This window comes from Nannospalax galili, unplaced genomic scaffold, assembly GCF_000622305.1.
Source record: "Nannospalax galili isolate Female #2095 unplaced genomic scaffold, S.galili_v1.0 scaffold127, whole genome shotgun sequence".
Taxonomy (NCBI): domain Eukaryota; kingdom Metazoa; phylum Chordata; class Mammalia; order Rodentia; family Spalacidae; genus Nannospalax; species Nannospalax galili.
In genome coordinates this window covers 12,168,695-12,194,947 of record NW_008360326.1, presented here as the reverse complement: position 1 = coordinate 12,194,947, position 26,253 = coordinate 12,168,695, and the positions used below count along the sequence as shown (strand labels likewise).

Here is a 26,253-nt window from a genome sequence, read left to right as displayed (position 1 = left end):
TTCCAGCAGAGCATGAGCAGCTCAGTGGTGCAGCGACCAGGAGACAATAAGGAGGTGTAAGGAAAGAGGCACCGTTCATACTGATTTGTTCTCTTCTCATCCAAAACAGCAAGCCTAGACTTTTCTCCTCACACGGCTCTCTGTCTGTTGTGGACAAACACCATTTTGTGGGCAATGGGCTTCAGGTAATGGTTCGTCCACTTAAAACACTAAAGGTGAATGAGATTTGGGTTCTCTACACGGTTTCACTAGCAGAAATACAGCACTTTCTAGAACAGAAATGGTACATTTTACACACTTGCTCTTTAGAAAAATAGAATTTCCCAACATACTAAACACTTTTTCCCTCTTTTCCATTTATTTTTCAAAAACAGTAAAAGATGAACTAAGTGCTTAGTAAGAGTAACATCATTTGACTTTCATTTTCACATAAGAAAATCTAACTTGCACTGACATTAAATTGTGACTCTGCATTTACCTCTAATTTTTTTTTATAGGGAATCAAGTTTTTAACAAAAAACCTCTTCCACGATCTTTGTCTAACTCTTTCAGAATCTACTATGGAGGGCAAGAAAGACCAAAAATATGTTCATCATTCATTTTAGTCAGCAGACAAATTATTACTTTATAAGACTTGGGAACACAGGATTGGAATGCCATCAACCAAAATAGATGCTTCAGGAACCTGAGGCACAAGAAAGTGAAATTATGGTATAAATTCTGTTTAAACTTTGAACCTGTTAGAATATTTAGAACTTGTGCTAAAGATTAGAAAGCATGTGTTTGCCAATTCATGGGCAACTTCCTAAGTGTTTAGTGGGAATCTAATTGTTGATCACATAATTTTACCATTCCCATTCACCACGCAGATCCCCGACTCTTTGCTCGCATTTGTATGTATGTAGGGTCCCTCGGGTCCCAGCTCAATGTCCTCTTGACTTTCTCTTCTACCCCTTGCTCCATATTTCAGATGCACTATCTCTGTCTCATTAAATGACTACCTCTGTCACCCAAACTTGAAGTCATCATCATTGGATGGTCCATAATACAAGTCAGATTATTTGTATCTTAAAGACTACCACAATATTTGCCACATCGTGTTCAAAACCTGCATCAGATACAGTCCATGGCTTCTACAAGATCAGTTTTCCCATCATCTCTGTTAACAAACTCTTCCATTTTCTAGATAGAAAGTGCTCTTTTTCATTGAGGGGAGAGAAAAGTTCTTGCTAAGCCAATGGAAGCCCCATTTCCCTTCAGTCAGTGTTGGGTTCTATGGTGTGTTCCCCAGGGTTCTGGTTCCTCCAAGGGGTGGGGCCTGCTGCAGAGAATGGACTATGTGGAGTGAGCCATGGAAGGAATGGCTTATGGTGCCATCTTGGGACAGAAGCAGGGAGCTGCGAGTAAGGGGGGGACCCAACACCGTGGGGAACACACAGCTGCTGGTTGTACTCAAGGACAGAATGGCCTGACTCTTATGGACCTGGGGTGAGACTGCTGGCCCTTGAGGCATGGGAAAATGCTAGAGGTGACTATGGCCATGCAGCAGGAGGGATGTGGTATGGTGGGCTCTGAGCTGTGGCACAGAGCAGGGCTGCCCGGAGCTGAGTGGTGCAGAGCTAGGCACTGGGTGTTCCTTTCGTTGTAAGTCACTCTCCTCCCTCCCCCATGATAATAATGTGTTCATAAAAATATGTTATATGGTTTGCCTGATAGTGCAAGAGACCCCAAGAGAATTCTGGCAACATATGGGTATGTTTCTCAGTTCAGACCAACTAAATGAAAGAAGAGAGTCTACTGGGGCGTGATGCCCCAAACTGTGGTCATCAGCTCCTGGTTGTGAAAACAATCTTCAAGGACAACAGAACAGGGGCATAAGGAAAGACAGTTCCTAAGATGTCCATGGCATCCTGGAACAGATGCAAAATACCTGTAGCTGTGGACTTCCAGAATCAGTGGCCAGGAAGTGAGAAATCTATCACTGGGTAAATCACGGTTGGCTTATGCTTTAGGATGGAAGCACTTCCAGTGAACACATAAGGCACTTTAGATCATCATTTACATTAGTGGATTCTCCAATCAATTTTCCCCTCGTCTTCACACTAAACACATTTTGTTGTGGCCCACAGATTTTCAGGTTTTCATCCAGAAAGTAGGCATTTTTCTTTTCCCTCATCCTGGCTCTCCTTCAGTAATTACCATCTTTCTTTAAAATTTTTTTATTGAGCTTTTATATTTTCACCATGTATCATGGAATACATGAAATCCAGTGGGGGGATGGGGAAGACATGGATGGGAGAGGGAGTCTAAATTTGATTAAGAAATGTTGTATGAAAATACAAAAGCTCAATAATTGTCATCTTATCTACCACCAAAGCTCCTGTTTATTCCTTCCCAAACTCAAAATTCCTCAGGAAGAATTAACCAATTTTTATTTCACATATTATTTTATATGTTAACCTGACCAATCTAAGGGATCTACAGATAACTGGTAAATCATTATTTTTAACTGTGTCTGTAAGGGAGCTTCTAGAAGGGTAAATCTATAAATCAAAAGATCCAACAGAGAAAATAACTGTCACCAATGGGAATGAGCACCATGCTCTCCAGTGAGGCCTAAAGAGAGCCAAAAAGAGGAGGAAGGACAAATCCCTCTCTCTTTTTGAGCTGGAACACATCCCCTTCCACCCTTGGACATGGCCACTGTGCTTTTGAAATCTCTGGACTCAGACTGTGACTTGGACCACTGACACTCTATTTGAATATCCTTATGCCACAGACTTTCCACTAGCAAATAGCAGGTCTGGAGCTTAAAGCTTCCACAATGATGGGAGGTTATCCCTCACAATACATTTCTCCCAGTACATACCTATTATTGGTTCTTTTCCTCTGGATAACCCTGAAAGAAATAAACATTATAGTGCAATTATCTACTTGTCTTTTTTTATTATTTACTTATTTTATGTGTATGAGTGTATTTCCTACATGTGTGTTAGTGCACCCGTGTTGTACAGTACCCACAGAGGACAGAAGATGGTGTCAGATCTCCTAAATGGAGTCACAGACAGTTGTTAGCTGCCATGTGAGTGCTGGGATTTGAACTTGGGTCTTCTGCAAGAGCAGGCAGTGCTCTTAACTGCTGACCATCTCTCCAGCCCTACTTATCGGTCTTTTAAAATACCTAATATAATAATCTTTTATTCATCAGTATGCTCTCTGGTCCTAGAATTTTGGTTGTAACCTCATAAGTACTCAAATAATACTCCAGATTTTTGTAAATATACCTAATACATTATTCATATATTTTAGGTAGGAATAGTACAAGTTTAGAAGCTTCTGTGAAAAAAAATGATAAACTTCAAATAACTTATTAGCTCCATTTGATAACTAATATTACCATTAATTATTCACAATTTTTGGACAGAATATACAAATATCTCCCTCTTATCACTACCCTGATTTACTTTCTGTTGCTATGGCAAAATCCTGACCAAAGCAACTTTGAAGAAAAGTATTTTTTTTAATATTTTATTTATTATTTTTATTTTATGTGTATGTGTGTATTGCCTGTACGTAGGTAAGTGCACCCGTGTCATGCAATGGCCACGAAGGACAGAAGAGGCTGTTGGATCCCCTGGTACTGGAGTTATGGACAGTTGTTAGCTGCCATGTGGGTGCTGGGATTCAAACCTAGGTCTTCTGCAAAAACAACCAGTGTTCTTAACTGCTGAGCCATCTCTCCAGCCCCAGGGTGTTTGGTTTTGTTTTGTTTGTTTTGCTTTAAGCTCAATTCCAATTGCAGATGCAGTTCTTTGTTGTGGGGAAGTCACAGTAGCAGCAGGTTGAAGTAGCTAGTCACATCCACCATCAAGAACAGAGACAAAGTGAATGCAGGAATAGTTACCATTCAGCTCATTTCCCCACTCATATACAGTCCAGGAATCAAATCCAGGAATGGTGATACCCACAATGAGCTGGGCTTTCCCACATCAACTAATGTATCATATCCACTTATAACAATTATTTTGCTATAAAATACTTTTTAAATTTCTGACAAATTTGTGCTTTCTTTTTCCAGATTTGAACTTTTGCTGTAAAGTTAACTTTTCACAGTATAGATGGCACGACTTCATCACCAAATCAACATTGTGTTCTAACTTCGAGAAGCTATGGCTGGGTCTTTTTCCAGTAACATCCCTCCCCAAGTACAGACACCATTCACCAAATGTATCTGATGTCTGTCAATCCAGAGAAACCGTTGGTTAAATTCATGTAAATTGCTTTCCAAGATGAATATCAAAGTTGAAAAGAACATGAAAGGATTGGTCTTTTCTTCAGAGTCCTAACACTTATAGAACAGCAATCTGAAAACTACAGGAGCTTCCTTGATTATTCATTGTTTATATCAATTGACAGCTCTCTGTGAGCCCAACAAGCAGAGGAATCACTTCAAAGCAAACATATGCTGCTTGTTAAAACTGATGTTTAATGACACTTATCTATAAACCATGTAGGACTGCATTGCAGATTTTAATATCTCAACAAGTGAAATTGAAAGGTACATTAAAGTTTCCTCTTTTGCTTTATATTTGAGAACCTAGCATCATGCCCAGTGACTATTTAGCTCAACTCTTCAGATTCCTCAGAATAACTTTTCACTGTCTTCAGATCATCATAGTTACATTTTTATCTTCAGTTTTACTTTTGTTCAAATTTTACCAGTTGCTAAAATCATTTTTGAAGCAAATGAAACATAAACACTAAATCACTCAAATTTTTAAAAATGTTTATAGCTAAGGCCTGTATGAAGCCATCTCCTGGAAGGCCAAGGTTCTTCTTACCTGAACTGTGGTTTCCTGCCAACAAGGTAGGGCTCACAGAACATCTGCCCATTCTGCTGGTGACCACAGGTGGCCCTGGTGTTCCATCCCATTCCTGAGCTTTCACTGGCTCCCTGGAAGAAGATGCCCCGTGGTGACCCCTCTCTTTGCTGTCCAGCTTTGGTAATGGCTCCGTGCTGTGGCTTCGGACTTTCAGTTCCTCTGTGGATTCTGTGTATTAACCAAATTAATTATGTTAAATAAGGGTTAAATCCCCCCACCCAAATCACTTTTTAAAAACTCGAGTATCTTTTCTAAAATACTTGTAAGGTATTACTGAAAACTTAGATTTCTGTTAGAGTCTACAACATTTAAAATAGAAAAGAGAAATGAACTTTTCTTTCTTTTGTTTCCCCCTGAAGTGGTTGGGTTAATATCACCAGTAAGCAAATAGTTCTGTCTTGGAAAAGAATACCTCAGTGAATCTTGCACCTTCTAAATAAGTACCCCTTTGGACTCAGCTTTCGGAGAGTCTCTTAAAGAACATGCTGTGTTCCTTCCTGCCTTTTCACGCTCCTTCATTACTCACTGTGACATGAATTCAACCCAGTCATTCTTCTTGCACTGCTTTTTCTAAGAAAATGTAGTGGCTTTTAGTAGTTCACATACTTATGATGGTCTCAGTGACTGGCAAATCTTCCACTACCTGTTTGGGTTATGCATACATTCAGTTCTTTTGGCTTCAGGGATCATTCCTTTTTCTGCCATAAGTCAAGCACCTTTTCATTCACACCTCCTCCTCTTCTGCACACCTGTGCACACTGCTCACCTGTAAGGCACTTAGCTGAGCCACTGTCCCTACCGTTCACTATGTGCTCTCCGTGTGATTTTAATCTTCTGGTTTCAATAAAACATCTAATTCTTAATGATTTCTTAATTATTTTACCAGAACGCTAGTCCACCCTCTTTAACTTTAGATTCATTTATCCAATGAATACCTCATAAATAGCACAAATTTAACCATTTCAGGTACTGAACAGACAATATTTTTCACTAAACTAATGACTGCTCCGATCCTGCCATCCATTCATGCTAAAAGCTTGTCTGTCTCTTTTTTTTTTTAATTGCTATACCACAAATTAACCAGTCAGAAGGTCCTTCACTTTATTTCTGAGCATTTGGCTCACCCTTCTCTTCTACTTGGTATCAAGCCTGCCTCAAAGGCTCTGGTTCAAGCTTTAACCATGTCTCTGGGTTACTGCAACCTTTGTCCTTGTCCTTGGCACCCCAAAGTACAAGTCTTTTATTTTGATATTTTATTTATTATTTTTATTTTATATGTATGAGTGTATTGCCTGCATGCATGTAAGTGTACTTGTGTTATGAAATACCTATGGAGGCCGGAAGATAACATCAGATCCAGTGGAAATGTTGTGGAAACTTCTGGAAATCAGGAGACCAACAGCTGGTCCAGGTGAAAGATTGAGAATTTATTCACGCCTGTCAGATCACTCCCTAATAGCAGCAGCCCCCAGTACAAGTTTTTAGGGAAATTTATAGTCAACTCATGCAGTTTAAGCAAGCAAACCATATATATGTGGTAATTAAGCAACTGGTTACACGTAAACGTGGTTACAAAGGAACACAAGAATGTAATCGTTTGGCACACAAAGATTTCAATGGTCAAGTTAAAACAAAACAAAACAAACAAAACAAAGCACTCTGAAGGGGCCGAAGGCAGATTCCTGTTTACCTTCCTTATTCTTTTCTTATTTCTCCCAGTCTTATCTTGGCCCCTTCCAAGGTCCAAAGTTCTTAACAACCACCTTATTGTTGATAAGTTGCCATCACAGAAATGGAGCGTCAGATGGTTAAATGGAGCTTAGCCGCCATGTGGTTACTGGAATTCAAACCTGGGTTCTCTGCAAGAGCAGCCAATGATCTTAACTGCTGAGCCATCTCTACAGTCCCCCAAGGTACAAGTCTTTTTGTCTATTTTAAATGAAAACATGATCATAATGAACTCTTGACAAAAATACTTTGAGGATCATCCTGTTAACACAAAATATCTGAGCTCTTTATCCATACTGAGCTTCCTTTTGTCTCTAACTTCCTCATTCTCTAATAATCCAAGGAACAATATCAACATGGTTGTAGTTTCTGTCTCCTTACACCACCCCTGAGAAAAACAATGTTACCTTCTACAACTACTGCTGTCCTACTCTGAATACCCTTAAATCTTGTCTTTCCTTAACTAAATCTACTCAACTGTGGTGACTCAATTTCCATGTCATTTGAAGCTCACCCTTGTGACCATCCCCTCCAGTCATCTGTACACTCACAGTATGCTATCTTTCCACATGTCGACTTTGCCTGAAAGTCTTAGAAATCCTGTGTTTGGGATTTTATTTTTCTAGATCTGGTGCCCCTTACTTGTACCAAACATGCAGTTTAATAAATATTTCACTTATTTAATTTATTTAGTAGGTTTGTCAAGTCTTCAAACACCTTCCTACTATGTGCAGGAATAATGATATTTCTAACGGAACCAGAGAATTGGGTGGCAATGAGTTGGCTGCAGTGGAATGCACTTGGTAGTATTTTAAGACATCTGATAATAACAAACTGTAAAATTCACCAAATTAGAGGTTTAATTCATATAAAGATTATTTTGGGGATAGACACTTTTTTAAGAAATAATTCAAAGAATCTGTATTTTGCCTTTTCTTTCAATTTAGGTTCAAACGCTCATCAGCTTTCAACAGGGTTAAAACACAGATGCTTTACTTGGTTCTTTATTATTTTGCTGTACAGGAAAAAAATAACAGGCTGTTACATACTGAACAGTCTTGGTGAAGGGTCTCAGGGCCTCACAGGGCTCCACTTGGCAAATTAAATTTACACAATATTCACAGACAGAAAGAGGAAGTAACAAACAGAAATAACCCAGTTGGTTAAAAATTCCTGCTTCAGAAGCATCCTGATAGTTGCAGCCTGTGATTGGTTACTGTGACTGTCCAAGACTATGCTGCTCCTTACAAGGAGAGGCTGCTGAGCTAGGTTGCAGCTTGTTTACACACTGAGTTAGATTACACGGAAGCAGCTTTAGGCCAGATTTAATTTCACATTTTTCCCCACTCTGTTCTATCCCTCTGTCTACTATGAGTCTCTGCCAAATGAAAGTCCTGAATAAATTGCCTTTTCTGTTCTCATTTGTCTGATCTTTTATTCTCACGTTGCTGTACTCTCTCCCAGCTAAAGATGCCACGCAGTTGGATAAATACTCGTGAAGAACAGTATTTTATGAGATGAACTTAAACCAGGAAGGTAGTTCAATAGCAGTCTCAGAGAGATTTTAGGTCTCTAAATGGACCTGCTTATAAACTTAAGTCGTAGTTACACTGAAATCAAATATAAGCAGTCAAAATATTTTAAAGATAATATATTATAGCGTAATCATTAGAGCAAGAAAACTTATCCAACACTTCCCATTCAGTACGTGAGCCATAGAAGAAACAAGGAGAAATCAAGCCGGTACTGATTTCAAAGCTTCATCCAGAAGGTACCATGCATGGTACTTGGTGAAAAAAATTAATCATTAACCTTACCCAGCTGTGACTCTTGCATGCTTCAGTAACAACTATTCTGCCAAGCTATGATTTCAGGTACAATAATGGCATGAATATTATCTGAGTAAACAATCACTTTCTAATTGAATTAAAGATCCACTTCATAAGATGGAGCCCATATCTGACATTCAGAGCAGGCCTAGGAATATGTGGCTAGAAAGGCCACAGGCCATAGGGGAGAGGCTAATACTATTATGCAAAGTAGATATAATGTTAAAGTGACTTCTAATGATTTATCGTTATAGCCATAGATGCATGCATCTCTCTCAGCAGAGAAGCTCCTTATGCAACAGATGGTGGTGAGCACAGAAATCCAAAACTGACAATGTGCAGAGAACAAGAATCTGCAGAGTGTTTATCCCTGAATTGGACACTTATATCAGACACCTATATCAAAGGCTCAGGAATCATTGCTGACAAGGTGGCAGAAAGGTTGTAAGAGCCAGAGGTGGTGGAAGACCACAGGAAGCAGGGTTTTCCAAACAGCTGAGAAGATACTCATATGAGCTCACAGCAATGGCGACAGCATGTAAAAATCCCACATACGCCCAAGCTGAAAATCTTTCCAGGGATATGGGAAAGTGGGTAAGAAACCCCAAGTACCCAAAGAGCTATTGGAAACTGATGGCTGCTGGGAAGGGTATAGCTGTTGATAGGTACAACCAGGCTCCAGTGAATGGCTCCACCCTGAAGGACATTTGGGAACACAATGTCCCAATGTCTATATATACAATTTCATATATATATATATATATGAAATTGAGGTGGGGTAATAAGGGGGTAGAGAACGAAATATAATCAAAATATATTGAATGAAATTTGCAATAATTCATTTACTGAAAGGGCTGGAGAGCTGGTTGAGTGGCTAAGAGCACATGCTGCTCTTGGAAGGACCCTTATCAGGCAGCTTACAACCTTCTGAAACTCCAGTTCCAGGGAGTTTACTTCCCTCTTCTGGTCTCTGTGGGCACTGCATGCACACACATATACATGGTGTACTTATGTACATACACACAAAATACACAAAAAGTCAAAATAAATCTTAGAAAAAGAAATAATGAAAGTTCAAAGAAAACTATTCAGGGGACTAAAGGCAGAATTATTCGTATTCAAATACTGTGATATTGTTTTAAAGTCATTTGAGGCCAAAATTGATTTTAGTGACATAAACTGCCCAGTAGATCCATTTTATGTACTATAGGGAATACAGGGAAACTTTCTGTGGAATCAGTGTCTCAGAGTTCACAGTGGAAGTCCCCACTTGTAGCACACAGTTCCAAAAGCATAGACTGTGTTCCGTACATCCTATTCATCAAATAAATGACTGAGTCAATGATTATTATTGCTCTAAGTCAGATACATTGAAATCCGACCTTAAAAAGAGCTCTTGGGAGAGAACATGCCATATTGTTTTAAATTTTCTTTTCAGACTATGCGTTTTATATATTACTGTTTTAAATTTCCTACAGTATAGTACCTAAACAGCAACAAAAAATAAGAGATCAAAGGCTCTATCTTTCCATAACCAGACATCCTTTCCAGCACTATCTTACCTCATGCACCTAACTGTGCAGTTCTTATTCAAAGTTTCCCTTGAGCCTTTATGCTGTCCCCAGGTGTGTAACTGTTTCCTTGACCTGTCTATGCTCTGGATCATAAGCCACCCAGCATATCTGAGTGCTCATGCAATGGTTTATATATTTGCTGTTCTGCTTGGAATTCCATATTCTTGTTAAGGATTTCTTGGTTATAATATCTAAGCTCAAAATGCAGGACAGCACATGATGCAATCTGCCTATGGCTGGTGAGCATTTGAACTTTCTGAAGCCCTGAAAAATGCTTCAGAGTCACCCCCTCATATTGGTAAGCTTGAGAGACTCAAAGTCTCTCTATTCTCTTACAATCACTGAAAAATGAAATAATGAAATGTGTTCAAGGCACATTAAAGATAGCACTTTTGAAATAGTGAGAGGCACTGAACTCAATCACATCATCGATAGGTATCTGATTCACATAATATGTATTAGAAATAAAAGGGACTGAGTCAAGTGTTTCCTTATGTAAATACTCAAATGATCTCTTGCTTTTGAGAGGGTAGCTCCAGGGATGAGAGTTTCTCCTCTCATGGGAAGCTTGGCTCAACCTTAACATCTCTAATTGCTTGAAAGCTTGTGGAGCTGAAGACAGTTTCCCCTATATGTTTCTTAACTGGTACTTTTCTTAGTCTGTTGATGAACCTTAACTGAAGACCTGAGACTGGGTAAGTGATAAAGATTAGATATTTATTTCTTATATTTCTAGAGGCTGGAAGTCCAGAACAGAAGGGTTCAAATCTGGTGAGGGATTTCAAGCCTCATCATCACCCCTGACGGAAGGTGGAAGGTAAAGAGCACATGCAAGAGAGAAAGAGGGAGGGAGGGAGTCGAGAGAAGCTGAGAAGAGGGAAGAAGAAGACACAGAGAGAGGGAGGCATACAGAGCCAAACTCATTCTTTATGAGGAACGAACTCCTGTGATAATTAATCCATTTCTGTGACAAAAGTATTAACCCATTCATGAGGGCATAGCTCTCGAAGGGTTCTCAAGGTTTTCATGCCTCAGTATTGCTGATTGCTGGTTTAGTTGTCAATACACCAAATCTTAACAACCCCTGTCATCCACAGTAATATGCCTTTTTCTGGAGCAACTAAAAACAGGCCTATTTCTGTTTCGAAATCAACACACCTGTGGAATTCAGAGTGAAAAAGCCTGTCTCCCTTTGTTCATGTCATCTTTATAACACAAACGAACTCTCACTCTCTCGGTGACCCTGACCTGGACTCTAATTGCAAGTTATTATGTCTTTCGAAACAGTGCTGTATAGAGTTGAGCAGCACCAGACAGAGACAGTTTACCTAAGAGTCCAGATAAGCATGGGGTGCCTCTATCAAGTGATGTCCTGAATCTCCAGGGGAAAGAGGGAGGGAAAAGCTCCTGTGTCTCCACCATCATAGGGCAGAGGTACTGGAGTAAATTTTCGTTTTCTAGTATTCCTTCTCCCTTGTGTGATCTCTGCTGTTTGAGGTCAGTTTATATATCCTAGGAATGCTATTTCTTCAATTACATAGAGAGAAAGAGTAATAGTCCAGGCACCTGCAGAGTCCATGGCTTTAAATAAATCAGAAATAAAGTGAAAGTTTGTTTTAAGAAGGTACACAGTGTAAAATTTGGGTACATAAGAAGAGGCATGCTAAAATCTTGCTTAATGGGCAAAAAAGTCCAATAAATATTTAGAAAGGGTTTAATGCATCCCAGGCTGGTCTCCATCTTGCTATGCAGTCAAGGATGACCCTGAACTCTGGATCCTCCCACCTCTACCTTCCAACTGCTGAGATTACAGGTGTGCACCTCTCTACCCAGTTTTATGACATGCTGGAGGTAGAACCCAGGGCTTCATTCATGCTATGCAAACACTTTACCAGCCGAGCTACATTCCCAGCCTAACTTCAAACATTTTAGACAATAAAACAGCTCAAAGTCCTTATACAACTTGCTACAGGTCACAAAAATTACAATTTGCAAAGACCTGATAAAGAAATGATATGTCAGTGCTTACCTCTCACCTTAGCACACTGGAGCTCTCCTGAGGACTTATGATCAACTGATCTTTTCTCATGGGATGTGAAATCCCTTAATAATTATGTTTACTTTTCCAACAAATCCTACTTGTTTTTTTACTTTGGATCACGCTTGGTCGATAAAATTCCTCAGCTCTACAGCAGATGATTTAATCATTTGCTCGTTATTAAAGCATGTAAGAATTATAGAGGCATCACCACCAAATTATCTGTATCTAAAAATCATTTGCTGAAGTCACCAAGCAGTACTAGAGTATTGAAAAATTATAGAAATACTTGCATCCAGAAATTCTAATATTGTAGAGCAGAGCAGCAATTTACAGGAAGAAAGCCACTTACAATTTCCTTTGTGCTCAGATTATGGAAGCTGAAAAGATCTCTGGGCAGAGCCTAGTCACATACTGACAAAATCCATTTGTCCTGCTGCCTTAATAGCAGATTAAGCCATCTTCCCAGCATCCTTTGCAGTAAAGGAGAGCCATGTAACTGAGATCTGGCCAAGAGAATGGGGGGAGGGGTAACTGTACTTCCAGGTCTGGTCATGAGAGTCTGCATAGCATTTTCAGGCTCTTGCTTCCCCTGCCTGGTGGAATTTGTTGAGGTCTTAAGAACTGGCCAAGCCTACCCATGGAAACTTCCTGTCAACAGTGGCTCATCTTTCTCTTAACCTGTTAATTGTCACCTTACCTGTGACAAAATCTTGGTCTGTGATATGATTGCTGTGTTGTATTAAACTAGTAAGTTTTAGAATTGATTCATAACTGATGTACCATTCTAACACAGATTTAGCATAGTCATTCATATTTTCCCTTCTATAAAAACAGTCTAAATGTAATATTGCTGAATTTCTTATGGAACTAGTGGTTTTATTGATATAGTGACAAAAATTAAGGAACAGAGATACTAATTATACTGACAAATATAGCTGAAATTTCAGGGTGGCAAGGTGGATCAGCAGGTAGAAGAATTTCCGTGCAAGTCTGACGACCCAAGTGAGATCCCCAGAACCCACAGTGAAAAGTCAGAAGGGGTTGCTGAAAGATGTCCTCTCACCTCCACACACACCAGAGCACATGTGCCTATACGCATACACAAACACACATAATAAACACAAATAATAATAAGTAAATATTGAAACAGGAAGTTTAAAATTTCAACAGCTTCACTCCTGTATTGGATGAATATCCTTTATTGAACATCCAATAAAAAGATTTTCAACACTATGACTTCAGGAACTTTATACTGACTACACAATAGACTAACTGGAATGCTCATTCAGTTTATATTATTTACATTAATTTTAATGAAGATGATAACACCACCCCAATATTTTTAGCGGTTTTAAAATCCAAAATAGTAGTAAAGAACCATATCTATAAGAAGTAATTTAAGACAGACTTTTGCAGTTCTATGGTTAAAATAGGATTCTTTAAAATATTCAGAAGGAAAATAGTGAACATTTCAACATGAAAATAATTTAGACATGTTATATATTAAGGAAAAATTGAATGAGCTAAAATATTTTCACAGTAGTACGGACACTGCAAGTCCTGCTGGAGCAGGCTTGAGTCTACCTACGTGCAACTTCCTGCTCCACCCTGCAAACCCCCTGTGAATCTGAGGAAGCCACACACCCTGAGCTTTAGTTTTCTTAAATAAAATTATTGATTTGAATCAAAATATTCCTAAAGACCCTTCTAATGACCACATGCCCATACCTCTGTGATAACAAAGTTATAGAATAAAAGCAAAATAGCCAAACTGGGATTGTCATTACCTCTGATTTTAAATATGCCTCTACTTCATGTTTGGATATAGCTTAACTTTCTCGAGCTGTCATTAAAATAACAAAGATAATACCCTTAAGTGAATTTGGTTCTGGGGTTGGAGAGATGACCCTGTAGTAAAGAGCACTGGCTGCTCTTTTAGAGGACCCAGGTTTGATTCCTTACACCCACATGGCATCTAACAACCATTTATATGTCCAGTTCCAGGGGATCTGATACCCCGTCTGACTTCTTCGGGCATTGCATGACACAGAGGCACTTATATATGCATGTAGGTAAAACACTAATATGTATAAAATAAAAATAAATAAAATATTTTAAAAAATTATTTGGTTCTATTTGTAAAAGAAAGACAACATTTCTGTTTATTATTGCCAAGTTGGGAGTCCAGGTCCAAAACACTGTTCTATGAGGAATGGGTGTAGCTCAGTAGTAGTCTATTTTCCTATTACAAGTGAAGGCCTGGGTTTGATCTCCAGTACTGAAATATAAGTATATACACATATGTATATATGCATTTACGTGTGTCTGTGGTATGTGTTTGTATGTATGTGTATGTATGTGCAGGTATATACATATGCATGTATGCAGGCAGATATATGTGTGTATGTGTATGTACATGTATATATGTATATATGTGTATTTGCATATGCATGTATATGTGTGGGTGAATATCTATGCATATATATATGCATGTATACATGTGTTGTGTGTATATATGTGTATATATGTGTGTCCATGTATATATGTTGATGCATGTGTGCATGCATGTGTGTATGTGTGTGCATGTAATCATGTGCACATATGCATGTGTACATATGCATGTGTTATGTGTGTATGTGTGTATATATGTGTATATGTATGTATGCATGTGTATGTATGTGTGTATGTGTGTGCATGTATGTGTGTGTACATATCCATGTGTGTGCATGTGTGTATGTATACACATGTATGTATGTGTAATGTAGGCATGTGTATTTTTGCGTGTGTATGTACATGTATGTATGTATACAAATGCACTGTTTCATAAGCAGCAGCAGCAGGCCTGCTTTTGGCGCTATCAGGCAGCACATGCCCTGCAGGTTGGGTGCTTCACTTCTCTCTTGAAAACACTCTTTCTAATCCTTGTGTAGCCCTGCCAGGAAGGTATGATGACTTTTTTATTGTTACAGAAAATACGGGGGCGTCTGTTGATTAATAAACTCTATAAGCAGATATTAAGGATTTGCTGGTTACGAAAACATGCGGCAGAATGATGAAATAATGACCAGTGGAAGAGTCTGCTGTTTATACATCTGACAGTGAGTTAACCAAATTCAATAGTACAAAGCTAAATCATTCACTCAATACATTTACTAATGAATTTAAAAAATATTCTCAAAGAAGAGTTACAAAAAGGCCAACAAATATTTGAAGAGTTCAATTTCTTAGCTATTAGAAAATGAAAAACTGCTTTGAGATTCCATCTCACCCCAATCAGAATGACTATCATCAAGAAAATAAGTAACAGTGAGAACATAGGAGAGGGAACACTTACAGTCTGCTGGAGGGAATGCAGCTTTGTACAATACTGTGGAAATCAGTCAGGATTTTCTTCAAAAAAGTAGAACCTCCGTATAATGGAACTATATCACTCCCGAGGTACACCCAGAGGGATCTAAATCAACACAAACTTGAATATCCTTGGTTATTGCTGCATTAGCCTCATAGCCAAAATATGGCAACAGTCAAGATGTCCATCAACAGATGTATAGATGAAGAAAATGCGGTATATATACACAGGAGATTTATTCAGCTATAAAGAAGGATGAAATTATGACTTATACAGGACAACCAATGGAATTAGAGATCATTACATTAAGTGATATAAGCCTGATTCAGAAAGACAATTATCACATAATGTCTTTTGCGTGCAGCATCTATCCATCATCTATCTGTCATTTATCTATTTATCTGTCTAATTAGAACACGAAAGTAGAAAGAAGATGAAAAGAGGAAAGGAAGAGGTCTAGAGGAAGGGGAGGGGAACCAAAGGGGAATGGTAGAATATATGTGTCGGGAGCACAGAAGGGGCATGTAAGTATTTTGGGAAAGGAGGAGGACCAGCAACAGCAGAAGTGGGGGGGCAGGGCATATGAAAATGTCATGATGTAATCCATTTCTTAAGCAAAAAGTTAGTATGAAAAAGAAAGCTTGCTGACTGATATTCTGAATTCCCCCAGATTCTTGCTTACAAGTGATAAGCTCCAATGTGATGACAACACACACACAAAGGGTATGGTACACAGTAGAGAGTCTTGGGAAGTAATTAGGTTGGGAAGACGTCATGAAGACTGAGCAATCATAAGAGTGTTCGCATCTATATGTATAAGAAGCTCTAGAAGTCTCTGCCTTTGAGAATGCAGGGAGAACGTAGCCATTTACAAACCAGAAAGAGCTTCACCAGAAACTGAGGGTTCTAGTTCCAGGGTTTTCAACTTCCTGCCTCCAGAACTGTGAGAAATAAATTGTATTGTTTAAGCCATAAAATCAACAGCATTTTGTGATAGCATCATGAGCCAACAAAGACTAAGGAAATGTGTGTAATGTAACTTCCCAAAGCCAGACAGAAGTAGGTTATTAGAGGAATTAGAATTTGAACTCTGGTATCTTTGGACGGAGACACTGTTTTGTTTTAGCTTTGGTTTTAGTTCTCTTCATGACTGTTACTTATCTTGTAACAATAACAACAAATCTTCTTTTCAGAAAACTCTAAAATTGTACGACTAGGAAAATGAATTCAATGAGATCTGGTCATTCTAGACTGTACAGATTATATACATCTCATCTCCTGAGACATTTAAAAATAGTTATGAAACAGGCCACAGTAGCTTTGAGATGTGACAAGTATTGGATTAGTAGTTGTGCTGCATAGCTTTAGTCGTCAAATTGACACACCTGGGTTGAGGGAGCCTCAGTTGAGGAATTTCCTCCATTGGACTGACCTGTGGTCATGTCTGTGGGGCATTTTCTTGATTGTTGAGTGATGTAAGAGGGCCCAACACATTGTGGGCGGTGGCAGCCCTGGGTACATGGTCCTGTGTTGTGTAGGAAAGCAGGCTGGGCACAATTCAGAGAAGCAAGCCAGTAAGCAGCGTTCCTCCATGGTCTGTGCTCCAGGTTCCTTCCCTGAGTTCCTGCCTTGGCCTCCCTTGATGATGGACTGTTCTGTAAGCCAAATAAACCCTTTCCTCCCCAAGTTGGTTTTGGTCAAAGTGTTTTGTCACAGCAACTGAAAGAAAACTAAGGCAGTAGTATTATGTAACAGTGTGCATCCAAAAGTATAGTTATTAAGCAATATTCTTTTAGTCACTTCGAGATAAACCAGAAAAAGAAGAGTATAAATTTTCTAATACTGTGGCAATTTATACCTAAATATTTGTTGAGCTGATGTACATGCCTTGCTCTAACTGTCTAGAAATTGTAGAAGAACTGTGACTTTGAACAATAAAACTGCACTTAACATGTCAGGACCACTGTTTGATAGGGACTCTCAAAGATAGGAAGAAATAATTATATAAAATAAACAGAATTCAAGCTCTGATAAGAGTTATAAGCAGAGATAGTCATTGTAATGAGAAGGCATACCATGAGAAGATGCTTATTCCCAGTAGGAAAGTACAGAAATCTTGGTTAAATACTGATTTGAATAAATGGAGATGGCACAGATGTGCTTTGAAAGTTGAGGAACTATTATTGTTCAACACTTGGCAAGTTGAGTGGTCTGTGTAGTTGAAGTGGAAGGGGAAGTGACACAATTCTATAACAAAATATTTACGAACAATGTTTCATGAAACAAAGTTAAATAGAAAAAGCAATCTTTTTATTAATATTTTTCCAGGCCTTTAATGAATTTTGTGCATTGTTCATGTCTAGGAGGTTCATATAACCTGAAAGCTTCTTGGTTTTTTTCCTCTAAAGTGACGTCTCTTCCCGATCTAAGTATGGCCCAAAGGGATCCACTGGCACACAGAACACACTTTACAAACGCTGAGATGGTGGCCTATCGGCAGCAACTGCCTGCTATGGCACAGATGGGGATAAAGTTCACAATATCTACTCATCTATATTATGGCATAATTTTGGAGAAAAAAATGTCAAACACTCGTATAACTGAGGTGTCTCATTATTAACTATTTCTTCCTATTAAGTATTCCTGTTATGAAATTCATTGTATCTCTATAAAAACTCTTACGTTGAAGCTCTAACCTGCAATTGGACTGATTTGGAGATACTTTATAGAAAAGATTAAGAGTGATGGGGCTGGGGCTGGAGAGATGGCTCAGCGGTTACGAGCACTGACTGCTCTTGCAGAGGACTGGAGTTTGATTCCCAGCACCCACACAGTGGTTAATTAACCATCTGTAGTTCCTGTTCCAAGGGATCTGACATCGTCCTCTGACTTCCATGGGCATTACATGACAGAGGTACATTTACACACATACAGGCAATATACTCATACACATAAAATAAAAATAATAAATTTCTTTAAAAAAAAAAAGAGTAATGGGGCTGTAAGGTCAAGGTCCTAATCCTACCCTACTTCTGTCCTTATGAGAAGGACACACCAAAGATACAAAATGTCACATAAGGAAACAGCAGGAAGTTCAGTGCTTATAAACCAAGCAGAGATGCCTATGGGGAGATCAAACCTGATAGAACTCTGACCTTGAACTCCAGAAGAGTAAGAAGAAAAATAACAGTTTCAACCAACCAATCTGCAGTATTTTGTCAAGCAGACAACATACTAGCTTTGCATAGAATTTTATTCTAGTTCTACCATCCTACAGATGTCCCTTGAGATAGGAGAATCTTGAAGAAATGAATGAAGATAATGGATATTTGTCCAATAAGTACTATGTGATTACCAGTCCTATGGTAATGGTGAATAAGTCAAGGATGACTAAGGCTCTGCTCCTTTTCCAGAGTCTACTGAAAAATTAGACTTAGATATAATTTCCAATCAGTCTGACTTCAAACACTGTCTTGATTTTAGTGCACCACATTTTCTAAGATCCCATTCCTTCACGTCTAAATGTGTTGTGCAACATTAGAGCACGTTTAAGGGCTTTTCTAAACCTCAAGTGCTATGACACTACACTTTAATATCATTGGGTTTGGGACAGTTCCACCATTAGACTTAATGACCAGGGACCTCATCCTTCCCATTCTGAATCTCTCTTTCCTATTGCATCTTCATAATGGAGCCAGGAGGCCATGAAGCCAAATGCCTGTGTCCATCAGACTGCACATCTTCCAGCCACCCCCTGATGTTTCCTGGATCCAAGAACTTCCTGTATTAAGAGTCCTGAGCTGACTACCAGGTCCTTTGCTACCCTCTTTCTTAGGGTCTGTCCTTCCAAACTCTGATGCTAAAACTATGGTAGGAACCACTAGGTCTAGGGAATGGACAGATCAACCTTTTTGGAGGGAGTTTGAACAAAAGAGGATAAAATGTAAAGGTCATTGAGTTCTAATATTAGGCATCATAATTTGGTGGCCCTGCATAAAAAACTTATGAATGGTATCATTTTGGATAGAAGTTTGCTCAAACTTCATCTCTGGATCACTGGGCTACTATAATCACACCAGACTTCTAAAATCAGCTATTGCAATCCACGCTACAAACTACTACTTCTATTTCTTGCACATCTTTTAATAGGTTTTGTTTTCCCCCAAATGTGCCTACAAAGTATATATGTTGCCTCTTACTAGATTATAAACCTATTAAAGTCAGAGAACAATTGGCACATGATCTTTGGGTCTCCTTGAAAATAGGGATTATGATTATGCATACTTGTATTCCAAATTTTAAAAAAAAGCATTGAACAGCTCCAGCATTTAAGCTTGAGCTTACAGAAGAGGTGAGCCAAAACCCAGGAGATATGCAGCCTGACCAAACAGCACAGCATATATTTCAGAAGTTGGGTGGAAAGAAGCAAGGGTTTGGGCTCCATGATGAGTTCAGCGTCAGTTGACGTGGAAAAGAGGGCACAGATTTTGTATTTCTTTTTACTTTTGAGAAGCAGGGTAAATTGATACCATTGATACACTACCTTTAAAGAGACATGTACCCAGGAAAGTTAGGCAAGGTGGACCAAAATGATGGCTGCTAAAGGGTCTGCCAGATCAGAGGCTCATGATCAGGCCTGCTTTATCACTGTGTTCATGTAATCTACATAACTCTTGATGTCATCATTTAAACAGCAGGGTGCCACCAAGTTCTAACACATTGTTTTCAAAGGACCGTGCAGCCTCAGATGCCAAGATACAGAAATATTAAATATTCACCAGTCTGTCATCCTTATAAACAACCTTTAGTGTTTGTATCTAATATAGGTGGACTAAGGCTATCTACTTAATGTTTTCTTCTTGTTTGAAGTTTAAAATCAGTAAGCTCTTCAATGACAAGATAATAAAGTTCTGTTAATGAGCTTTATTGTCTGGTCTTAATCTGATGTCAAGATTTAGTGCTAGAAGTACCAGACAAGGTTGTACTGAGAATTTATTAACTAGATATTTTGAACCCAGAATCAGTTTTCTGCATTTCACAATGGATAATTACGGAAAGTGTCTTTATTGTTCAACAATCCTTTTCACTTCAAAATAGTGCATAAAATGAAAATGTCAATGTATAATTTGCCACATAAAATATTTATGCCCACAGCTCCCCAAGGCCTCTGTGACAGCAAAGGCACATATTTAGTATGGAAGCTCAGCTGACTCCCTCTAATTGAGGCTCCACACGTGCTTCATTGAAACACAATTGGTGCAAATCTCCTACAGGGAGTGTCACAACTCTAGTTACTATACAAACAGGATTTCCAGGTGGCAGAATCAATAACCCAGATCAGACACATTTCCGTTGCTTTTTGTGTAACTTGTGATCCATTTCAAACTATGTGCCAAAAGTCAGAGAAGACCTGTCAGAAGAGTGGTTCTTAAGTAGGACACAAAGCAGTAAACTAACACAAAATTAACAACCTTGAAGAAAGGAAAGAACAGGACTACTCAAACAGGAGTCAGTATAGACTATTCTCCTTTCCACCCAGTCTTAGTCATGTAGAGTCAAAACTGGCACAGTACAAAGATATTTACTGGATTGTTTCAGGAACTTGACCCAGGTCATGGTTCTACCATCATGTGTACACCGGGTGTATTTTCTTCCTTTGTCTGCCTCTTTGTCATTGTCTCTCAAGTAAAACACTTAGACAACACCATCTCTAAGGTACTTTCTGGTTCTGAAATTCGATGGAGAAATGTAGATGCGTTGCCTTCAAACCATGTGTGGACTTTGTGAAACAGAATTCATGGAAGCTTAAACCCCTTACAGAAGCCGTGTTTCATATGCGTGACCCCCTACTAATGTCCAGTGTTTTTAAAACTGCAAACTACTGTGTCTTAAAGAAAGTTACAAGCCAACCAATCATTTCTTATCATAAGACAGAAGTGGAATGCACACAATGTTTTAGGATCTTCCAAGGTCAGAGGCAGGGGATACCATACCCAGAATCCAAAAGAAATGAAGCAAAACCATACAAACAGCAAAGGATAAATTGAATAAAAATAATCCATGTGGTTTGGCTTCATGTGAGGACTCTCTGCCTACTAACGCCATGAGGGAAAAGAATAGAATAATTATCTATGAAAAGGAATTCAAATACGCTTTTTTCTTAGGTAAGAAAAATGTGAAATTCTACTGATGCACCTACCATTTCTGTTTTTCTGTCTGTTTTTTAAGTAATCAAAGCAGGAGAATCATTTAAACAGTAGGAGAGAAAGAGAATGGCTACAAAAATAAAAGAAATAATCTTATAAAAATACATTTAACGGACTGGGAAGTTTTTTTGTGATGGAGAATGTTTTTATTTATATTCAGGATGAGGTCTTATATATTGCAAATGACTATTATATATCTATGGCACAAACTCGAGGTCCCTGATGCATCAGTTGTATACCACATGTTTTAGAAATGGCCTAAATGTTCTTGGAGAATATATAATTGGTGCTTATAATGCAGTGCATGAATTAATATCTGCAGTCCAGAAACTGTGCAGAGACCATCCCTCTAGGCATTTTGAACTGGGAAGTCCCAGTCACCACACTATACAGTAAGAGTTACATAGAATTCTCTTTAGAGTTATAAGCCCCTGGGTGCCAGTTCAGACTTAGCCCCTAATTAACTCTGAGGCCTTGGGCAAATCACTCTGCTCTTCTAGTACATATGTGCTTATTATCTGTAAATGAGGCATTTAGACTCAAGGATCCTCAAATCTAGCATTCTAAGGATAAGTGCCAGGATGGATTCTATATTAGATACTTTCCTGAGTGCATATTGGAAAGATTTTAGGAGAGTTAAATTTTATGCATGAGCCATAATTAAATTAGGATTTCTAAGGTTGGTCCTTTGTATTGGCAATTTGTAAAAGTGTTTGCTATTTCTAAAATGGAGTTAAGATTCAGAACCACTGTTAACTATTATGGAAACATCTTATCACTGTGTAAAACAATTTAGATTAGTAAATTAGCAAACTGGTTAGGTACTTTTCTTCTATGCTCTGCCCTATTTTTAAAGGAAATTATTTGAATTATCTCTTTTCCCCCAAGAGAAAGGAAAAAGCAAAAAATAATATAGGTGGTGATATATTTTATACTTTTTAGAATTTGTTGGGAAAAAAGTTATAGGAAGAGAAGAAAAATGTCTTATTATTTCAAAGTTAAAGATGGTTGCTGTAATTTATTTTTATCTTTGTTATGATTATCCTCACAAGGATATCCTATATAAGGAAAGATTGGCCATTAAGTCTGAGAACACACAAAGGTAAACAGTGGAGAGATGGGTGGCTTCTGAGTATTTCACTTGGCCTCCTGGGTTATTCTATCATGTGCAAAGAAAAAAAAAACTAGCTCTTTAAGGAAGACAACAACTCTTTTACATCAATGACAATCATTAAGAAATAAAAGAAAATGGTTGTCTTAAGAGTGCCAAGAAATCTCCCATTTAGCATTTCTCAGCATTCTGGCTTGTACGCCTATGCTTTTTACAAAGAAAGGTCATAGTTCTCTCTTCAGCTTTTGAAGGAAAGGCAAGCTTTTTCCCAGGTAGGTGGTAGGTGTGTGGGTAGTTGAATGTATACACAGGTGCAATCAACTTTAATTAAGACTACTCAAATAATTTTAACACGCAGATGGAATAATGCCTCAATTTTTAAAAGAATCAGACGCATGTAGGCACTAAAAATATTAATGCATGGGAAGAAAAATTTTTCCATTTTTCCCAAAAGATGTAATTCTGAAAATACATTCACAAATGTTTCTGAAGCGAACACTAAATGCTAAAAAGAATAAAGCTTTGCTCATAAATGGTAATAAGTGTACATAATTTCCACCAAAGCAAATGCAAACCTTGGCATTATGGGAATCACAGTAGCTAGTATTGCCATATTTGATAGGGATAAAAATGATTCAGATCAGGATTTCATATGGAACCAGTAACTGCTTAGGATAATACAACTGATGATCGTGCACTGAATTACACAACACTGTATTTCTTACTGATTAAAATGTACTGATTCTCTAGAAAACAGAGTTGGAGCGAGTAATAGTGTTGAGAATCACTGGTGACCAATATAAAATTTGTCATAGCATCTTAGCGGGAGAATTACAAATATAAATTCAATGGGAGTAAACATTTAGTGGATTGGATTATTTCTCCCCCAAATGACAGTTTAAATGAAGTTATTTAAGACCAAGTCAAGCTACCAGTCAAAACAGCAGGAATATATTTAAATATTGATATCCTTGGTAATGCTTAGGATGCATTAAAACTGGAGCTGTTTCAGATTGTGCTTCTTTATAATATTATGTTTCTGTTTAAATAATTGAACTGATTTGATTTTGCATGTAATTTGAGGAAGTTATGATTAGTATCATGTGAATAGTTTCAAGACATAACAAATGTTCACTGAGCTTTGACTATACCCTATGTTCTCTGAGGACAAAGAGTGGGAGTCCCTGATCTTATTCTCCATCTGCTCCCTATGGAGCTGAGGAAGGAAAAGCAATCTGATGGGATATCATTTCTATAATGTCTCAATCTCTTCTCCTCCTCCTCCTCCTGCTCCTCTTCTTCCTGTTCCTCCTCCCACATCTCCACCTCCTCTTTTCTTGCAATTTATTTTCCTGCTTCCTTTTGAATTCGCTTTCTATAACCTATTGTCTGAACTCTTGTCAACATCTGCTCTTCAATCTTGGTGATGTAAACGTACAAAGGGCACATATAAATCGTTTAATCTCAAGGACATCAATAATAATGGTGTTTATTCCTTGTGACTTGAATAAGGCCAAAGGCAGTACCTGGATTGGAGGGCACTCTTTGTGTCTGATGTTACTATTCTTTTCGTTCCTGTCTTATTTTTCTTCATAAATTATGTGGTAGCAGACTTCTTTGTGACAAAATCCATCTGGCTGATAAACTAAAACTAAGAAAGTTCTGATATCTGATCTTTTGGATTAAGTTTAGAGGTTAAGAAAGGGGAGAAATTTGGAAGAAAAATAAGAAAAACAAACAAGAACAACAGCAAAAAAAATGAGAGAGAGAGAGAGAGAGAGAGAGAGAGAGAGAGAGAGAGAGAGGAGGTGAAGCAGGATGATGGAGCACTGCTTGTAAAATAAAGCTCTTCATGTGAGGGTGATCATACCCAGGACATCCCAGTGTGTGCTGAGAATGTTGAGCATCAGAGTCTAGGAAATGTTGCTGATGCAGCAGCAGAACCAGGAAGACACAATAAGAGAAAGAATCAGACACCTTTCTAAGGTGTTCGCTTCTAAATCTGCCTGCCTCCTTTCCCGTGGGCGTCTTTATAACAGTGTTCTTGGTTGCCGTGTCTTCCCTCAGAAAAGTGCCCTCTCCACTGTAAATAAAACTCCAATCTTCATTTTATTTCTCATATTTATTGTCTTGAAATTCCAAATGAAGAGTTTAGTTTGTGGCTAGGGCCTGGTATGGGATAGATGCTCTGAAGAACTCAGTGAATGAAATGATAATCACGGTTCAAGTTCTTGTGCATTAAAACCATCAAAAGAACAAAATATTAGGCATGGACTACACTAAGTCGATAGAAGATTTGTACCCTCGGAACTTCCAAATGTTGCTGAAAGATATTCCCTTAAATAGAAAGACATTGTGTTGGATGATATTTTAAAAAGATATGCTATTTTAAAAATACTGATATACCCACAAAGTCTACAGATCCCATGCAATCTCTTGAAGAAACCTAGTTTTTGGCAAAACAAGAAGCTGCTGTAAAAAATTCATGTGGAATCTCGAAAGTCCCTTAATACTCAAAACAATTTTGAAACAACACAATTAAGTGTTGCATATGTACAAAACTCACTACAAAGCACTCTCAACCATATGGTACTTGCATAAAGATGGTAAAAAGTTGACCAGTGAAAGAAACTCGAAGCTGCAGAAATAAGTGTCACATACATGGTCAAGTAATTCTCATCAAGAGCGGTCAAGGTCATTCATTGGGAAGAGGAAGATCTTTTCAATGAAGTGTTTGGAAAATGGAACATGGTATGTTTATTTGGAAAAGAATAGGAGAAATATTTTCTTACATACAAATAAAAAGTTATAATATATCAAAGATCTAAAATTAAAAACAAAGCTATGATACTCAGGGAAAAAAACTGAAAATTCAGTATGGCATTTGGAAATTATTTCAGTTTCGATTTGTTTGTTTGAGATGGGATCTCTCTGTAGCCTCAGCTGACCTGGAACTCACTATGTAGACCTGGCTGGCCTTGCTCTCACAGAGATGCACCTGCCTCTGCCTCTCTAGCGCTGGGTCTAAAGGTATATGCCATCATGCCCCATGGAAGCGACTTTTTAATATAATAACAAAACACAGGCAACAAAAGTAAGAGTAGATAAATAAGAATAGATGAAAAAGATACACTATCCAGGAGAGTGAAAGAGCAGCGTGTGCAGTAGGGGCAACGTTATGCACCATGTGTCTGGTATGGGATTAATACCTGCATTATGGGGCTGCGGGCATGGTTCAGGGAGTACAATTGTTTACCAAGAAACAGTGAGGACATAAAATTTAAATTTATAGCAGCAATGTAAAAAGTTGAACATGGCCCTGGGTGCCTATATCCCCAGCATGAGAGGACAGAGATAAGTGGATCTGGGAAGCTGAACAGCCAGGCAACCTAGCCAAAACAGAAAACTGCTGGTTTAGTGAAAAACTTTGTGTGCTAGATAGTTTTAGTGTCAAGTTGACACACCTGGGTTGAGGGAGCCTCAATTGGGGAATTGCCTTCATTGGACTGGCCTGTGGCCATGTCCATGGGGC

General features: G+C 38.4%; 1 protein-coding gene across 2 annotated transcripts in view; it reads right to left on the bottom strand.

Moving 5' to 3' along the window:
- Window positions 1-26,253, bottom strand: part of Nyap2 (neuronal tyrosine-phosphorylated phosphoinositide-3-kinase adaptor 2) — a 280,084-nt gene that overhangs the window by 79,752 nt on the left and 174,079 nt on the right. For both annotated transcript variants that reach the window (XM_008825838.3, XM_008825839.3), the window contains exon 4: window positions 4,842-5,051. In XM_008825838.3, coding sequence (XP_008824060.1) covers window positions 4,842-5,051 — 210 coding nt within the window. The remainder of the gene's footprint in view (window positions 1-4,841; window positions 5,052-26,253) is intronic.